This window comes from Dipodomys merriami, unplaced genomic scaffold (genome assembly GCF_024711535.1).
Source record: "Dipodomys merriami isolate MVZ:Mamm:240054 unplaced genomic scaffold, mDipMer1.0.p SCAF_42, whole genome shotgun sequence".
NCBI classification, from domain to species: domain Eukaryota; kingdom Metazoa; phylum Chordata; class Mammalia; order Rodentia; family Heteromyidae; genus Dipodomys; species Dipodomys merriami.
Window position 1 is genome coordinate 4,803,145 of NW_027205826.1, and position 16,358 is coordinate 4,819,502.

The 16,358-nt window shown below is 51.1% G+C and overlaps 1 protein-coding gene across 2 annotated transcripts in view; it reads right to left on the reverse strand.

Moving 5' to 3' along the window:
- Positions 1-1,889: 1,889 nt before the first annotated feature.
- Positions 1,890-16,358, reverse strand: part of Cacng5 (calcium voltage-gated channel auxiliary subunit gamma 5) — a 39,491-nt gene continuing 25,022 nt past the window's right edge. The window contains exons 1-6 of one of the 2 annotated variants that reach the window (XM_069993281.1): positions 13,462-13,614; positions 12,020-12,316; positions 10,661-10,747; positions 9,057-9,197; positions 4,836-4,981; positions 1,890-4,578 (exon numbers count right to left, since the gene is read on the reverse strand). In XM_069993281.1, coding sequence (XP_069849382.1) covers positions 4,321-4,578; positions 4,836-4,981; positions 9,057-9,197; positions 10,661-10,747; positions 12,020-12,215 — 828 coding nt within the window. In that variant the 5' untranslated portion in view covers positions 12,216-12,316; positions 13,462-13,614 and the 3' untranslated portion in view covers positions 1,890-4,320. Of the gene's footprint in view, positions 4,579-4,835; positions 4,982-9,056; positions 9,198-10,660; positions 10,748-12,019; positions 12,317-13,461; positions 13,615-16,358 lie in introns of those variants that run through there. The other variant, XM_069993280.1, reaches the window with a different exon arrangement.

Genomic DNA, 16,358 nt, shown 5'->3' on the forward strand with positions numbered 1-16,358 from the left:
TGCAGTGAGAGGACGGTGACTCCTGGCTCTCAATTACGTGCCAGGAAGTTGAGGCAGGCCAGGGGAGGTGTGGCTTGTCCACGGTCACAGCACACCAGGATGCGAGAATCCTGAGATGTCAGCTGTGCAGGAATGAAGGATCAAAACCCCAGCCTGTGTCCCGGACACCGTGGGTCCTGGAAGACATCTGTCAGCTGGAACATCAGTGGTCCGTCCGTCTGGAATCCAGGCAGCAAAGGCTGGCCTGGTTAGAGTCACCAGCTCTTGTCATCGTGAGAACTGTTAGGCCCTTGAGCACCACCTCTCCCCCACCGCAGGGATCAGCAAGCAGCCACCATGACTGGGCCCAAACCACCAGCTGCTTCCCATGCGGTTCCAGCCTGTCCTCGCCAGAGCTCGGAGCACATTCGTCCACTTCTGCATTCATTTACTAGAGTGTTTGCATTCCAAAGGCTAATGAATTTCATCAGTGTCAAATTAGCATAGATGAGGGTGCTCACCGAGTGTGAGGTGGAAGTCAAGACTCAAGAGAGATGCAGGGCTGGGAAGGTGGCTCAGTGGTAGAGTGCTTGCCTTGCATGCATGCAGCCCTGGGTTCGATTCCTCAGCACCACATGAGCAGAAAAAGCTGGAAGTGGCTCAAGTGGTAGAGAGCTAGCCTTGAGCACAGACAGGCTCAGGAACAGAGCCCAAGCCCTGTGTTCAAAGCCCAGGATGAGAGAGAGAGAGAGAGAGAGAGAGAGAGAGAGAGAGAGAGAGAGAGAGAGAGAGAGAGAGAGAGAGAGAGAGAGGCAAAAGGTCCCATCATGCAGCTGGCCTCAGCTACCTAACAAGGCCCAGCTCAAGGTAGAATACCATTTCCCCTTCCTTCCTTTTATCCACTGGTGTTATTAATTTCATGTGTCTAGGCCATGATGCCCAGACATTTGGTCCAATATTTTCTTCTGAATGTTTCTGTGAAGGTGACTTTTGGAGATTAATATCTGAATCAGGAGACATTTATAAAAGTAGGTTATCCTCCATAACAATCAGCTAAAGGGATGAACAGAACAAGGATTTCTCTTGAGGAAGAAGGCTTCCCTTCAGAGGTCTATTCCTGGACTTGAACTTTAAGTCTTCCCCGAATCTCTAGCCTGCCAACCCCCCCCCCCCCCCCCGCCGCCCTCCCATCGGATTTTCATGGAGTGGTTCACTTCCACAAGTGCACGAGCCAATCCTTTAATTCTCTCTCTACGAGTCCTGTTGGTTCTGGTTCCCCAGAGAACCCTAAAAACCACTTGGAGGAGGGGGTTCTCCTACCGCCTGCCCTCAGGGCACCGTCCTAAGCCTGTGGAACACAGGATTGCCTGCAATCCCTCCCCTTGGAGTCTATGAAAACAGACTATTCTCCCCGCTGGGAGATGGGAAATGTCGCTCAGCCACGGAGGAGGAGGGTGGCGATCTCAGATGAAAAGGACCCGTTGTTGAGCTGTTCCTTCTCGTGGCTCCTAACATCAGCAATTTAGTTCTGTAAGTCACGTCACCACATCTTGGCTCATCATCCTACCCCTCCCATTTGTTTGAAAAAAAAAATAATCCCAACAAACTCCTCTAACTCTGTGCTTATGGACCCCTCCCCCCCCCCGAATCCAGAAACTATATTGGAGGAAAGGCCCTAATAGATGATTTCTGAGTTGAATTGCTATACTTGCATGTGCAATGAAACTCCTTGAATCATGGAAATGGTGACTGGGGCCTGTCTCAAGGACAAGGAAGTATGGTGGCGGCACGGTATTGATAATCACCCGATCCCTGGTGAGGGAAGAAAGTGACAGGTCCATTCCAAGGATCCATGCACAGCACATGTTGTGAGGGTTCACACTCCTGGCTCCCAGCATGCCCCCGGTGGCTGAAGGCCATCCTAATGACATCACAGTTGATGCTCAGTGTGCATTTAAGAGTGCATTCTATTTTTTTCCATATGCATGACAACAAGCCTGCCACAGTGACAGAGAAACAGTGCTTTAGACAGCGTGAGGTGCGTTGTAGAAGTTAATTACATTGACACAAATTTGACATGGGCACAACTTGTCCAGCTTGGAAGTGCCTCCTAGCTGTTCCCAAGCGTTCTGACCGACTCCCCTGGTTTGGGGGACACCGGGGTTTAGGTGTCATTGTGTAACCAACAACCACAGAGAAGCACGATCGTTACACGGTGCTGATGGAGTAGAAAGCTGGGTCTCGACCTCCGCTGCCACTTTGCAGACAGAGCTGGAAAGTGGCCTAGAAGAGCAAAAGGAACTCAATCGTCAGAGCTGTGGCTGCGGGGGGAGGGGAGGGGTGTAGCCTTGGAAACAATTTCCAACCAATTTTCTCAAGGCAGAAAGGATCGCCCAAGGATCTGCAGTGAGTAATGGCCGCACTGGGACAAGAATTGGTTTCGGTTACCTTTGGCCTTTACCATGCTGTGAGGCAGATGAAATAATCCAGCTATGAAACAATCTGCCTGGTGGGGGCTGAACCACAGCCTCCTCCAATTTGTGTCGTTAGTCCCCACTGCCTCAGCATATGACAATATTTGGAGATAGGTACTTTAAATGAAAACGAATCTTTAAATTCATTGGAGTGATTTATAAGAGGGAATACAAACTAAGAGCCCACTGGGTCATCTGAGCAGGAAGTCCACGTGAGGTCGTAACCAGAAGTTGGTCATCTGCAAGCTACGGGGAGAGGCCTCAGGGGAAACTACTGCGGCTGACAATGTAATCTTCACTTCCGGCCTCCATGACCGTGTGGCAGTACATTTCTATTGTTGGACCTACCGGGCCTGTGCTGACGAAAAGCTGTGTCCTTCTACTGTGTGATCCCCTACTGGGTGGCTTCCTGGACGATTGCCAGAGCCCTTGGGTTGCCCACTGTGGCTCTGGGCGACCCAACCTGAGGGGATCTGGAGGACAGCGAGACAAAAGCAGGGCAAGGCAAAAATACAGAGCAAAAGGAGAGCGTAACGCTGTTCTGCTTCTCAAAGTTTCCAAAAGGAAAGCAAAGACGTCTCAGTGGAGCGGAGAGCCAGGCTGTACAGCTGGCGACTGGGGCTCCTCCCTCCGCCATTTTGGTCTCGTGGGCTTCAGGGGGAAGATGTGTCCAACCTCTCCGCTCAGATTTCCCACCAGGAAAACAGCGATCACGCGGCCTGGCCTTCTGGAGGTATCTGATTACCTACATATGCCACATAACCGGGCAGCAGATGCTCCCCGGCATTAGGATAAAATGAGCAATGCCGAAAAATGTTCCCAGGCAGGCAGCCTTGGGAGGCAGCTGGATCATTCTGAGTTGGTCTTGTTTTGACTCAGAATGTACTAAGCACTAGCAATCTGCTCCACACCCCAGGCTGCCCCTTTGAAAGCTGCCTTCTACTCACGTGGCATAGACCCCTGTCTATGTGATTCAATGTCAGGACCCTGGGTGCGGGAATATGGCCCCTGCAGGTAGGGACAATGCCCTCAGGCACGCACACAGTGCCTGGTGCTCTGAATTCCAATCAGCCAGATTCTCAAATTCTCACTGTTGGAGTCACTTCTTTGGGTTAAGGCATCGACATGTTATCAATGGTCCATGTGTTATCTGGGGGCCATGCGGATGAAGACAGCTTCAGCCATTAATGCCTCTTTGTGACTTTCATTGGCAGGGTCTGACTCCTGGCCCCTGGCTCAGGGCAGCTGAATTCTAGAGGCAAGGGGAGTGGAAAGATCGCTAGCCTAGGAACCCGGCTGGCACACACAGGTGTGCTGTGTAGAGAGAGAGGCAGGTGACATCAAAGAATAAAGCATCACAGAAGGGACTGCCCACTTGACGTTTCAGAGCCCGCCAGACCTCAAGATCAATCCCCTTTTGGCCCTGATGGCCGGACCAATTGGCAGGCACTGGAGTCCGGTTGTGGTCTGTGTCAGGAACTTGGCACTTTAGAGCTGGCCTTAGTTGGGGCCAGGAAGTTGGGAGTGTGGGAACAATATACAACTAGAACAAGGATGGCCTCTTTCCTAGCATGGAGCCCTACAGGCTTCCCAGAGTCTGGGCTGTGATTGGCACGCCAGAGGCGGAGCCTCACTTGTGGTCTAAGCCAATCAGCACAGCCCCCGGGCTCCAGAATCCCAGGCTCCCACATTTCCATTGGCCATTAGAACTACTCTGGGACAAGCAGGGAGAGGACAAGTCAAGTAACAAAGGCTAAGCAGGAGTGGCCTGGACCTGCCAACTTGGGGCTCAGGGGCCAGGCAGGGGAAGGAGATGGGGGAAGGGCTGTCCAGCTGTCCACAGTCTAGGTAGGCAGGTGGCTGGGGCTCAGCAGGGTGAGGAGGACATCTGGTCATAATCCGGGCACTTGAGCAAAGCTGGGTAGTTGCTGTTCATCTGCAGGGAGGCGTCGCTGGAGATGTCGGAGGGGCTGCGGCCCCGGATCCAGGCGTCAGGATGCAGGAACTGGCCCGAGTAGTCAGAACAATTGCTCAGACGCGGCCGGTAGAAGCCCGGGTGAGGCCTGTACATGTCTTCGGCAGTGTACCTCTTCATGAACAGGTACACAGACATCACGCCAGCACTCTGCAGGGAGGAGAAACAGAGGAGCTCGCTGCTAGTCCTGGCCGCACAGCTGCGGGGAGCTCCGGTGGGGGTGAGCAGGGGTGGGGGGAGGGGAGTGGACCCTGGGGACTTCCCAGGTGCAGGAGAGCTGGCCAGGCCAGAGAGCGACATGTTCTGGAGATGAAGAGGGGCAGGGGGGAGGGGTCCTGGCCTCCTGGCCTGGCGGGGCAGAGCCGGGGCCAGTCTGGGTGCAAGCCACAGCAGGGTGGACTAGTTACCTCTGTCAAGAGGAAGGAGATGGCAGCAAAGGCAAATGACCATCCATATTTGTAGTTGAAATAGGTCTCTGCATCCTTGGTCCTGTTGAGCATCTCATCATTGATGCTGGAGATGTACAGCACCAGGCCCACCACGAGTGAGAGGCCTAGGGGAGGGGAGAAGAGGAGAGGGAGGGGAGGGCTCAGCATGGAGGAATAGGGAGTTTTCATATGCAGTATCCATCGGGGTAAAGCTGCCAGCCATTTGGGGTTCAAGGTGAGCAGGAGTTTCCCTCCTGAGGACTCTGTTTAGATAGTAGATAGTTGCAGGTAAAAGAAAAAGCCACTGCCCTGAGCCATGGGCCAGGCCTAGTGGTTTTCCCCTATGTGCCCACACCTATCAGATACACCTGCCCGTGCCCAGCCCTGGACCTTCATATCCACTAAACCTGGGCTGGGCCCTGGTACCATGTCTTCAAAGCTGCCAGGTCATACTCCGGTGAACTTGGACTGTGAACTCTTGAGTTAGCAAGAAACTCTGACTCAGCTGAGAACTAAGGTAAGGCCCCTGGCAGGGGTCTGGTGTCTATCACTGTAGAGTCTACCCCAGCAGCCTGAGGTCTGCACAGCTACCAAAGATCCTTGGGCGGGAAAGATGGAAAGAGTTGGTCCAGAATTGGGCACACATTGGATCAAGAGGCCATTGTGGCCCGACCTCCAACTGCCGCTGTGCAAGTGATGCCGTTAGGCATCCGTCCCATCAATGAGTCACGGTAATCAAATCAAGATGTAATTAATTAATTACTCCGCATTGAGCCGGTTCAGGTTTAATCCCATTTGCATTTTTTCATGCAAGTGGAATATCTCAAAGGTGGAATGCAAAGAGACAAAACATGATTCAAACCTCCCTTTGTACCTAACTCATGTGCTAGCCTGGGGTGCAGTTATGCATAGTTATAATTAAAACAATGAAATGGGGCCCAGCCCAGTTGGGATGTGTAACCCACTGCGGATGTCCCGGGAGCCTCAGATAGCTGCTAGAGGTCAGGGTCGGGGCTCAAGAAGTCAGTTAAAGCAAAGACAGGTTTGGGAGCTGTGACCTCAGGGGTGGAGTGGGAGCCATGAGCACCCAGTACTCACAGGAAGTGCATGGAGGAAGGCAGGAAGAGAATGTGGCTAATAAAGGTAGTCACTCTCTCCCCTACCAGGAGACCTATGCACTTCCACAGAGACAAATTGAAAATAATGACTGCCAAAGGAGTGCTTCTCAGGGGTGTACATTTTAGGTATTCTGGGCTGGTTGGTTAGAAAGGAGAGGCTGTCATTAAAAAAATAAGCAAAGTTGGTTTAGATGCTGCTGGTTCACACCTATAATCCTAGTTACTCAGGAGGCTGAGATTTGAGGATGATGGTTCAAAGTCAGTCCAGGCAGGAAAGTTCACACAGGAGACTCTTATCTTAAATTAGACACTGAAATGCTGGAAGTACAGCTGTGGCTCAAGTGATTGAGTGCTAGCCTTGAGCAAAAAAGCTCAGAGACAGAGCTTAGGCCCTGAGTTCAAACTCCAGGACTGGGAAAGAAAGAAAGAAAGAAGGAAGGAAAGAAAGAAAGAAAGAGAGAGAGAGAGAGAGAAAGAAAGAAAGAAAGAAAGAAAGAAAGAAAGAAAGAAACAAAGAAACAAAGAAAGAAAGAAAGAAAGAAAGAAACAAAGAAAGAAAGAAAGAAAGAAAGAAAGAGAAAGAAAGGGAGGGAGGGAAGGAGAGAGGAAGGGAAGGAGGGAGGAGGAAAAGAGGGAGGGAGGGAAAGAGAGAGGGAAGAAAGGAGGGAAGAAAGAAAAGAAGGGAGGAAGGGAGGGAGAGAGGAGAGGCTGAGGAGGTAAATACTGTTAAAAATGTGTGGGTAGCCTGAAGTGTGGAAGGATAAATAACAGAAGAATGGATGGCAGATGTGTGTTGTGGGTAGATTTAGAAATGGGTGGACAGATGAACAGAAGGAGTGTATATATGTATGGGTGGATGGACAGATGGATAAATGGAAGGACAGAGAAAGGAAGAATGACAGTTGGGCACTAGGCAATTTCACTGCCACTGTGTCTCCAAGCGATGTTGACAAAATGCTGGGACAGGATCACACAGCGACTTATGAGTCAGGTGGCAGTCAGAATACTGGATGTCTGAGAGATGTGTTTAATTTCTTTCCATCTATCTGTCTGCACATGCATGCATCCATCCATCGTTGATCCCCTACCCATCCTCCAGGCTCCTCACCCCCCCCTTTTTTTTTGCTAGTCCTGGGGCTTGAACTCAGGGCCTGGGCACTGTCCTTGAGCTGCTTTTTGTTGTTGTTGTTGTTAAAGGCTAGCACTCTACCACTTGAACAGTGCCACTGCCACCCTTTTCTGTTTATGTGGTACTGAGGAATCGAACCCAGGGCTTCATGCATGCTAGGCAAGCACTCTACCACTGAGCCACATTCCTAGCCCTCCTTACCCGTCTTCTAACTGACCATCTTCTCCTCAGCCTTTGCTCTGTGAGTAACCTGTCCAGGGAACCTAACATGCATGCCTGGAGAGTCACTCTAGCAGGTCCTCAGCTCCAGAAGAAAAGGTCACCCTTGAACTGCCTTGGCCTTCACGTAGGGGCAGAAGCATCTACTTTATTCATCACATTGTTTCCCTGTCTCCTGCACTGCCTGAGAGGAGTCTGGTCCATGGCCTCCTTCCTACTACCTAGGCTCACCGTTGCCAGATTTATTTCTTTGGGTCCAAGTGACTCCCTGAGCCCCAGCCCCAGATTTCCCACACGAAAAACTTGACGTTTCCCCCAAAGTGTTTCCTGTGATCCAAGGATTGCTGCTGTGAGCGCCGTGGCAGGGATTCCCACTCCCTGGCTTCCTCCCTGGGAAGCGGAGTCCTGGCCCCCTGGGAGTTACTTCTCAGATGCCACCTGAGCTTCCCCGCCCCCTGCCCGACCATCAGTGCCAGTTTGGGCCATGGCTGCTGCTCCTCCTGCCTGGCTGTAGGGACCCCTCGCCCCAGTCCCCCAGCCTCCTCTCTGTCCTCTCCGTCCTCCGTTCCTCCTCCGAGGAGGTGATCTAAGCTCCAAATCTGAGCCTGGCATTCCTTGGCTAACGTTTGAGACCCATGAAATGCGTGGGGCCTCATTTTCTCATCTCGTTTCTCCACTCACCACCACGAATCACAATGATGGCCCCGTTCATCCACCACTCCTCCTCTCTCTGCCCTCCTGGAGCCCTTTCCACCCACAGCTCCAGCCCCAATTATTCATTGCCTGACTCCGACTCACCCTTCTGCTCACCTGCTCCCGCAGGCCTCCCTGAGGGATCCTTTGAATTTTAACTGTCTCTCCTGGCCCCCACAGCCACCTGCTAACCCCTATCGTAGCTCTTTTCATGGAGGTTCTGTTGCTCGTGGACCTGTTTGTATCTGTCACTACACAGACGCATGATATGTCCTGGCAGATAGGACGAATGAGAGAAGTATAATCCAGGGCCAGTCCAGGAAGACATGTATGTGTTCAGAGAGCCTGGAGGGCCCAGGGTGTGGGGTGATCGGTGAGTGAAAGGAAAGGTAACAGAGGACTGGGGGTGAACCACCAATATTCCAGAGGCAGGACCAATATTCCCAACACAGGAATATCTGTCATCAGTGGGAGAGGAAGGGGTAGTGGTTGATGTAGAGTGTGTGTGTGTGGGGACTTGGTTCCTATTCCAATTCTGCCCAGGGGGAGCCCAGGGTCACCCCAACTCTACAGCCTCTGTTATGCTTCTGGCCAATCATAGATGGGCCTGGGGTCATCTCCTTCTTCCCTATTGCAATTGTACTTTGATCACTGACTCAGTGTATCCTGTGTCCAGTGCCAGGTGCTGGTCTCCAGCCATCACGAGTGCTTTCCCAAACAGCTGCTCAGGAGTTAAATATCACATAGTGTAGTGTGCACGAATTAAAAAAAGGAAAAACCCATGACTTGCTAGGCACCTGTGGCTCAAGGCCTGCAATCCCCTGCAATTGGGGAGGCTGAGATCTGAGGATCGTGGTTCAAAGCCAACCTGGGCAGCAAAGTCCATGAGACTTTTATCTCCAATAAACTACTAGTAAACCAGAAGTGTTGCTGTGGCTCAAAGTGGTAGAGTGTTCACCTTGAGTGGGAAAAGCTCAGGGATAGCGTCCAGATCTTGAGTTCAAGCCCCATGAGCAACAAACATACCAAAAAACAACTTACCAGAGAGGATAAAGAAGATGCCCGAGACAAAGGCCAGGATGGTCCGGTGGGGTCGGGCGTGCCCGATGTTGCTCAGGATAAACCCAATGAACATGAAGAAGAGGCTGACCAAGGGGAACGGAGTGGCGGAGCGGATCATTTCTAATTCATGGGGCAAAGGAATAACTGGTCAGTCTCTAGCGGCCTTACAGTGTCTCATTCCAAGCAGAACCTTCTAGCAGTTTCAACCAACAGGACCTTTAAAGTCCTGAGCTCACATGAGTCCCTGAGGCAGGGCTGGAAGGCTGACTTTGGATGCCACCACACTAGGGCTCTGTTCTTTCCGGGCATCAACAGCTTCTCCGCGAGTCTACTACTACGGCTGGTATGCTTCCAGGGAGGAGGAGATCATTTCCAAGAGCATGGGGCCGCTCTGAGTGGCAGGCACGTGGGACAGTCCCTGGCCTCCTTTCTTCAGTTTACAATGACTTAGGGAGCAGGTGTATAATCTAGTTTGAAATGAAGAATCTGTCTGAACCCAACGAGATCACCTCTAAATCCTTAGAGTTTCCCAAGGGACAGGAGCATCTTTGTTATTTGTGATGAGCTTTTGACTGTACCTGATTGTGGCTAACAGGTGAGTCGGGATAGGGGCTGGAAGAATTAATCGTGACATTAGAGGGATGGGGGATTTGATCAGGTGATATCAGCCTAATCTCTGGGGAGAAGATGGTGGGGTTGATACTGAGTTCAGGCTCACATTCAGTAATTCAATCAATCACATCTACACAATGAAATCCAATAAAAATGCTGGACACCGAAGCTGGGCTGAGCTTCCTAGTGAATGTATTCACGCGTCAGGATTGTGATGAATCCTGGTTTTGTAGGGGACGGGGATGACACTGAAGCTCTGCCTTCTAGACCTTTCTCTGAGTGTCTCTCCATTTGGTTGGCTTTGGTTTGTATCCTTTATGAAGAAGGATGTGTATTAGCACTTGTGCAAATGCTACCCCATTTTGGGCTGGGAAGGTGGCTTAGTGGTAGAGTGCTTACCTTGCATGCATGAGGCCCTGGGTTCGATTCCTCAGCACCACAGAAAAAAAAAACCGGAAGTGGCGCTGTGGCTCAAGTGGTAGAGTGCTAGCCTTGAGCTGAAGAGCTGAGGGACAGCGCCCAGGCCCAGAGTTCAGGCCCCACGACCGGACCAAAAAAAAAAAAATGCTTCCCCATTTAATATAAGAGACTTGAGCATTCACAGATTTTCATGGCCATTATGGAGATATTCTGGAACCATTTTGCTATGTACGAGAATAATGCAAATTCACTGTGAGACTTAGAGCCAGCTCTGGTGGGGCCAAGGTCATGAAACCATTCTTGTTACAGTAGGAAGATGGGTTCAGTTCCTGGAGAGTGAATGCCTTCTGACTGGTTGGCCTCACAGACTTAGCGACTCCAGAGACTCATCTCTATCCCTAGAAGATTAAATTAGCAGAGCAGGCTCTACTGAACTCCAGCCAGGGCAAGAGGAGGAGGTCGAAGGCATTAACTCTTGAGAACATGCAGATTGCCTGACCCCTTTCTTTTCCCTGATCCTCTGTCTAAGTTAGAACACTCAGGACACCTACTTAGAACATTGACCGTGGACTCCGAGGTCAGCTGGGAGTTCATAGGCATCACGTATTCTATGGTGAAGCAGCGTCCTCGCTCCTCTCCTGTGGAGATGAGAATGATTGACATTTATAAGTTCTTCTTGAACATGGATTTACACTCCAATGTTTTCCCCAAATGCTTCTGGGATCTTTAACCCACGATGTTTCTGCATCTAGGCTGGATACAAACTCTAGAGGAGTCTGTCCCTGGCCGATGGCCCCCAGCTCTAGTCCATCCTGGAAGATGGAGCCAAGTATGCACTGCTACATGGAATGTGGTCAGCACTGTGAGCGCCACGCAGAGCAAACGGCCCTGACTGCTGCTGAACAGGAGGATCCGAGGAAGATGCATGGGGGACTCAGACTCGTGAGTATGGATGATACGGGGCAGAACCTTCAATGCCTGCCAGCCCCTTTGGCAACCCGACTCAGGAAAACAAATTGGTCTTCGCTTCAGATTTAAGCAGAGGTTGGAGCCCAAGCATGTGAGGGATCAGAGTGGGATGTTCTTCCCCAGGCAGACCCAGCAGTGGTCAGAAGGCTGAGGCTGGAGGCGCTCTCCCTGCTAATTAATTCCCACCTTACCCAGTAGCCCAGCCCTGCGGGCCCCATAAAGCTGGGAGGAATTTCTGGAAAGGCCAAGCGGTGCCTTTAACCAATGTGCATCCAAGTCACGGGGCTTCACCAACCAAAGCCCAGTGTGTGAGTCCTGGCCAGTCAGCTGGTCTCATGGGGACATGGGGGATGGATTTCCTGTCCAGGCAGGAGCTCGGCCAGGATCAAGGCATCAAGGCCCGAGCTCTTGGACCTATTGTGGATGCACACTTCCAGAGGAGTCCTAGTGAGCTGGGAGACAGAGAGTCGGGGTCCATCCCGCACAGCAGGAGGACCTGCCTTCTTGTCTTCCCTGAGCCATTTCAGGGACAGAGGGACAGAGATGCAGCTGCTTTCCATCCTGCAAACTAGGCGACACCGTGAGGCTGATTGAAGGAGACCTACAGAACCTCCCCGCCCCAAGTCTTCCCTCCTCATCTGCACAGTGGAAATAATAACAAGTCTGCTCTGTGGTGTGGTGGAAAGAATCCTGTGTTACCTACAGCTCGAGGGGTTCGGGCATCCGGGAGCATTTTAGACCTCACCCTAATCTCAGAGGAAAGTCTTGGAAGATGGGAAGGTTTTCTCAAGTGGACGTGGAAACCTAGGACCAACCTAAGTTTGGACCAGGATCCTGGCTGCGTTAGGCAGTTGAGTCTATTTGTAGCCTCCTCCTAGGGAGGGGCTCGTGGGACAGGACTGCCCTGGGGCAGAGCTGTCCACAACCCCCAGCGCCCTTACCTGCGAGGAAGCAGACCCGCCAGAGGCCTGAGTGCAGGGACATCTTCACCTCAGTGCTCTGGTTCTGGGGTAGGACCACACCCTCCTCCAGGTACAGCCAGTAGTCCGTGCTGACCGCAATGCCCAGAAGGCCCAGGCCACAGACGGCAAAGACACTACTGAGAAGGGTCAGGGCCTTCCTCCCGCACGCGCTCATGGTCCCCGATGTTCACTCGGTGACCAGTAGTCTCAGTCCCACAGAGATAGTGTAGATTCTTGGACAGGAGGGAGGAGGAGCAGTTGGTGGTGATCACAGCCCTGAAAAGGTCAAGATGAGACACAGGAACCCAGAAACCAAAGCGAATCCTGCCTAACGCAGGGAAAGCGTAAACAGCTGGGCTCTAGGCCATGGTGACAGAGGGACATCCCTCCCCTCCCCCTCCCCCTTCCCTCTCTCCCTCCCCCTTCTCCCCTTCCTCTCTTCCTTCCTTCCTTCCTTCCTTCCTTCCTTCCTTCCTTCCTTCCTCCCTCCCTCCCTTCCTTCTTTCCTTCCTTCCTTCTTCCTCCAGCCACGCATATGCCAGAATGGGAGGCACAAAGATGGACATGCCTCCAACTTTGTTCTTGCATCCCCAGAGCTGTTTTCTGCAGCAGGTGAGGACTGTAGTAGAGATGGCAGACGGGAAGAAGGCAGGAGACAACCCTGCGGGGTGGGCTTCTCTATGTGAGGAGTCTGAGAGCCAACCCTCAGGAAGAAGCACAAGGCCAGGCAGGGTCAGCTCTTCCTGATTGGGACTCTAAGCAGATGCAGGACTGTGGCAACCCAAGAAGCCATGCCCAAGGCCAAGTTCAACGGGTCTCCTAAATCTACCTAATCAGAAATGTGCGCCCTGGTGCCTGCCCACAACACCGCAACACAGGAGTCGGCTCTGGGCCAGCCAGAAGGGAGATGCTGCGAGTCTGCAAGGTGAGCCATGGATTTGCCTCCTGATGTCCCACAGTGCCAGGACTGGGCTGGGAGGTGGGCGGGAGAGCAGTTGGGTATAGGGTAAATGGACACCAGACCCACAGAGCCTACAGGGTTTGGGAACTCTGGCTGCTGCCTAGAATGGCCCAGGGGAGTATCTATCTCGACATCCCCGATTCCTAGGCACTACGCAAAGAGATTCTGACATTACTGGGCTCCGCTGGGGCCTGAGCTTTTAAAAAATGCGATTCCCAATAGGAAGGCAGTTGATCTGGGAATGGGCCATGGAGCAGACCACTGGCATCCTGGGGAAGCTCATTAGAAAAGCAAAATTTCTGGTCCCTCCCACTTTCTACACAAGACTCATTTAAACAAGATCAAAGTAAGCTGTCTGCCTGCTAATGTCTGGGAAGCCCTACGCTAAGCAAACGAGCGCTGCCATTGTCAGGAAGCCCCTGCCATGACACAGACAGTCCGGGACAGGACACAAACCCACACGAGCCATCTGCAGAAGTGGGTGGGCCTGGTCTCGCCTAGGCCAGAGCTGCATGCAGAAGCCCACACCGTCCACAACTTTTGAGCATTACAAAGCCAGAAGTGTTGAAACAGGATGTCATCGATCGGGTCCGTCCACCCATCCTGGGGGCCACAGTGGAATTCCAGGAGCCCTAGCAAGGCAGGGGGGTGATGTCTTAGCTGAGATCTGAAGCATACATAAACACCAGGTAGCTGAAAAGGGACAGGAGCCGGATTAGCCTGTGGAGCTGAGCTCACTGCAGGAGGGGGCAGGGGGGGGAGATCGGTAGCCTTTGTCAGGAAGGGGGTGTCTAGGCTTTGATGCCACAGCACCAGCTCTGCCCCAGCATCTGATGGTGGGAGAGCTTATGGATGGACAGAATGAGCCACATGCTGGCTTTGCACGTTGGCCTGTGGGACACAAAGGTACCATTTCTGCAAGGCAGGTGGGACAGGAGTTCAAGGATGGAGCCCCTGGTTGACTGCGAAGGGAGAAACCCAACACCAAGCCATTCTCCATGCAACAGGGAGGAGCACGGATCAATTCCCATGGACTCTTCTTTGATCAAAGGACTGTTAGGGGCAGGGAATCCCTAGACACGCTGTCCCTGACCTGTCACATACCAAGTGAAGTGCTGAAAAACCTGCTTAGTTTTGCTTATTCCTAAATTTTCCAAACTTATACAGAGCGGCACCGCATTCTGGGAAACCCACTTTGGGAATCCTGCTGCCCCTCCAAGAGAAAAAAGATGACCCGGTCTGTCCACTCCACCAAATCACCACAGGGATTAGCAGCAATGTGGATACGACTGCACTTTGTAGAACTCTAAAGCCCTGTCCCGGGGTAAAGTATTATTATTAGGCAACAATGGGCTAAGCCCCGGTTCCCGCCGAGTGAACAGATCCACGCTCCTGAAACGTGACAGCTGGTGTCTGGCGGAAGCTGAGCAGCCGGTGTTAGCGTTCAGCTTGACAGCCATGAGAAAGAGTCAGGTCTCGGAGATTTGGAGAGATGAAAGTGGAGAGGAGATTGTATCTGAATCCATAAAAGCAGGACATCAAGGAAGAGGCCGAAGGTCACCTTGCCGGCCAAACTCTACCACGTCAGACCCAATAACCTGGGGTGAGTTAGGAAAACCTGGAGAGACACAGCCCCACCCACAGGATATAATAGTGATGGAACTCCATGTGTGGTGAAAATGACGGAGATTCACTGTGAAATTATATTAACCATAAAATTATATTTATGCTTTATGATGTCCTATTTCTTCCTAAATAAATAATGTTATTGACTGAGTACCAATAACACTATTGACTCAGTACCAGGCACTGAGCAAAGTTCTATTGTGTGGTGTCTCACCAGGTCTCCACTCTAACCCGTGTGTAGGTAATATGAACCCCATTTCATGGATGGGACCACTGAGGCCTACAGATGCCAAGCAGGACATTGTAGGTGGTGGTGGCAGACTGTGGATTTAATTAGAGTAGGTCTAAATGCAAAGTCTATAACCTGGACTCCACTGTCTCCTACTGAAGTTATTACAAGTAGGTTCAAGTAAAGTTGGGGTGAAGGTTGGGTGGGGGAATCAGGAAAGTCCTTGAAATATTTTCTTCCTAAGAGGCCAAGTTTTCTATAAATTCTCATTGCTGGATGTTTTGGGCGTCCTACGGGCTGTGACTAGGTGAACCTCCTGTGCTGTGTCTTGGTGGTACCCTATGACTCAGTATTGGTGAGTCAGAAAACCACCCTGTAGCTGGAAGGACTTAGCCCACACATAAGGGAATGAAGTTCTCGGGGGCTCAGGTAGGTAGACGAGCCAGCCTGTTATTTAGAGAGATGAGAGTTTGAAAGGGAAATATTTTGAATGCTGATCCAGTCATTTTTTCCTCTGCATTGCATAGAGAAGTATAATATGAAATGAAAACTACCTGTAGCTCTCTCTCTGTCTCTGTCTGTCTCTCTTTCTCTGTCTCTGTCTCTCTCAGCAGTACTGGGGTTTGAACTCAGAGCCTTGTACTTGTGATACAAACATTCATATCCCTTGAGCAAAGTCCCCAGCCCATGTATTCTTTTTCCTCTCTGAAAACACTACCATTATCAGCATCTTGGTTCCTGGCTGTCCAGTCTTTTTCCTATGGAATCGTGCGTCTATGCACCCATATTCTTCCGCCTAGCTTTCAGGAGACCAAAGCTTTGGAGATGCTCTGGTCAGAAATGCCTCCAGCTCCACCTCATCAAGGAAAGGTGTTTGAGTCTTTGCTCTCCTATCGCTTTTCTCTGATCCAATTTTATTCCTTTTTCTACATCATCCATTCATTGCATTTTCTTTTGAGGCAGACATTTTTTCATATAAGTTGCTATGATGTGAGAAAATCTTTCTCCTGAAAGGTCGATGAGCCAAGCTGATGGCAAAACCACACAGTCAGCTTGATTGTGTCAAATATTCATAGATGGGGAAGAAATAAACCAAAAGGTTGGTGGTTGATGCGTATATGTAGTACAATTAAGTATGTTTTATGTGCCTTTTACTTTTCTGTGCTCAACGAGGCTTCTAAAAGATCAAGCGTTGTTTCTATAGCCAGAGAAGAAAAGGAAATTAAAGATTAGAGAGATCAGTTCTCCCACCACTGTCCCCATAAATAAAAATGCAGCACTCTGCTGGGCACTGGTGCTCACGCCTGTAATCCCAGCTACTCAGGAGGCTGAGATCTAAGGATCACAATTCAAAGCCAGCCCTAGGGCAGAACAATATAAGACTCTTATCTCCAATTAACTAGTAAAAAAATGGAAGTGGAGGTATGGCTCAAGTGGTAGAGTGCTAACCTGGCAAGACTGTGAGTTCTTGAGTTCAAGCCCTGTACCAGCATGCGAGCATG